This window comes from Sinocyclocheilus anshuiensis, unplaced genomic scaffold, assembly GCF_001515605.1.
Source record: "Sinocyclocheilus anshuiensis isolate Anshui unplaced genomic scaffold, SAMN03320099.WGS_v1.1 scaffold43, whole genome shotgun sequence".
NCBI classification, from domain to species: Eukaryota; Metazoa; Chordata; class Actinopteri; order Cypriniformes; family Cyprinidae; genus Sinocyclocheilus; species Sinocyclocheilus anshuiensis.
The window spans coordinates 2078910-2081086 of NW_015549580.1; the positions used below are offsets into that span (position 1 = coordinate 2078910).

The window sequence follows — 2177 nt, forward strand, 5'->3', positions numbered from 1 at the left end:
TTCACATCAAATTCTTACATTGTTTCAATTAATTCAGTTAGAATAATAAGAAACTGTAGAGTTGTTACCATTCAAATGAAATCAGTATCAACAAACTCCATCTTTTTTCTGCAAGAAACACAGAAGCTGCATCTGAAGTGCCATTAGATGTATTTACACAGACTGTTTGATGAAGCTGAGGTGCCATAAATGCATTTACACTGCAAATGCATTTCAAATGCATAAATAATATATAAGATTAATGTTTTACATATTTTTTAAACATACAAATAAATGTTGTGAAAATGGTCGAGTAATGTTGCTTACCTAAATCATATTTTATACATTTATTTTTTTCTACCGCAGTATGCATTTGTAACTTTCTGTGAGTTACTTTGTGTGTGCTGTTGCGCTCATTGGTTTCGATTTCTGCACGAGTCTCTCTCTCTCACTAAGGCTGCGTGAGCTTCATTTGGCACGACATGAATACATTATCAGTCGCAGTTTACACTGAATGCAATTAAAATCAGAATCATTCTCGCGCAAAACGACATGTTTACATGCGGATATGAGCGTAAGTGTGACATCAAAACGGACCGGCTCGGAATCGGCAGACTGACCGGCCGGTCACCGGTCCGGTGGAATTTCCGATTAGGAAAGTCGGCTAATTCCAGTCCCTGGCCGGTTGATCGGTGCATCTCTACTAATCAGTGTTTTGTCTTGCGAATTTGACATCATCAGGGTTTGATTTAATTAATCGGTTGCCATTTTTATTCAATTTCAGTGTTTGATAATATCTGACATAGTGCTGGGCGGTATGACCAAAAATTGATATCACGGTATTTTTCAAAATTATACCGGTTTCACGGTACATGACGGTATTTATTTTTCATGCATGACTGGGTGTTAACCATATTGTATAACCATATACTGATTGAGAGAGGAAATACTGCAGTATATTGATTTAGAATGCCCTATTTTACTGTCATGATGAGTGAATAGTCAAAAAATACCACACTAAATAGTGACTAAACACGACCCCTTTTAATACATGTTAACCAGGAGTCACTCTCATTTATAATCGCAGCATCGTCTGATAAAATCAACATGCATCTACACTAGCAACAGTGAAAAGGAACCCCTTTCAAACAGTGTCGCCTTCCGAACGTTGCTTAAGCGACATACACCGGTATTGCGGTATTTTTTAAATTCCTATCATAACAAAAATAAACACCGGTATTCGGTATGAACCGGTATACCGGCCAGCACTAATCTGACACTTTTATCTTGTATTTTTAAGCAGATAGATTTATTTTGTTGTTGTTCATTTCATCAGGAAAGCCCCTAGCAGTGGTGCACGCAGCGGAGGCAGATCCACAGCATCAGCTGGCACTGGAGGGATGTGGCGCTTTTACACTGAGGACTCACCAGGACTTAAAGTGTGAGTACTCTCACAGAATACAGAATGATTTAATACTCTTTACTCAGAGATAGTAAAAAAAGTTACACTATTGTTTACAAGTTTTTTTGTTTTTTTAATTAAAGAAATTAATACTTTTATTTAGCATGGATGCATTAGATTTAGAAAAAGTGACAGTAAAAACACCTATATTACACAAGATGTATTTTTCAAATCTATTCATCCAAGAATGCTGAAAAAAATGTATCATGTTTCCACAAATATATTGAGCAGCTCCAAATCAGTGTGATACAGTGACTTCTGAAGAATCATTCAGCTTTGCAATCAGAGGAATCAATTACATTCTAAAATATATTACAATAGAAAGTTATTAGGGCACGAGCACCAATGTTTGGAATCACATAGATGTGACTATTCGTTGTCAAAGGGGGTTAGTTTTTCCTACAGTCACCAAACTGTGTACATATATTGTTCACATCAACCTGAACAACTTTCTAATTTACAGTCATTAGCTACAACCAAAAGGACGTCGGCTATTTTGGTTTGAATGTGGATTTTTGGAAAAATCAGACTGTGAATTAAAGGGGTCATTTTCCTTTCTCTTTGGAGTGTTACAAGCTCTTGGTGCATAAAGAAGATCTGTAAAGTTGGAAAAGTTGAAAGTCAAAGACTGAGGAAATACATCAACTTTACGCTGTCGATCGCCGGATCGGCTTTCACCGTGGACTAAGCGGAGTCCAGCCCGGGGTTGTCACATGTGGTTGCCGCAAGCCCACCG

The 2177-nt window shown here is 37.4% G+C and overlaps 1 protein-coding gene across 1 annotated transcript in view; it reads left to right on the top strand.

The window, feature by feature from the left end:
• Positions 1 to 2177, top strand: part of LOC107657724 (protein transport protein Sec61 subunit beta-like) — a 12574-nt gene that overhangs the window by 4170 nt on the left and 6227 nt on the right. The window contains exon 3 of the mRNA XM_016445945.1: positions 1316 to 1420. Coding sequence (XP_016301431.1) covers positions 1316 to 1420 — 105 coding nt within the window. The remainder of the gene's footprint in view (positions 1 to 1315; positions 1421 to 2177) is intronic.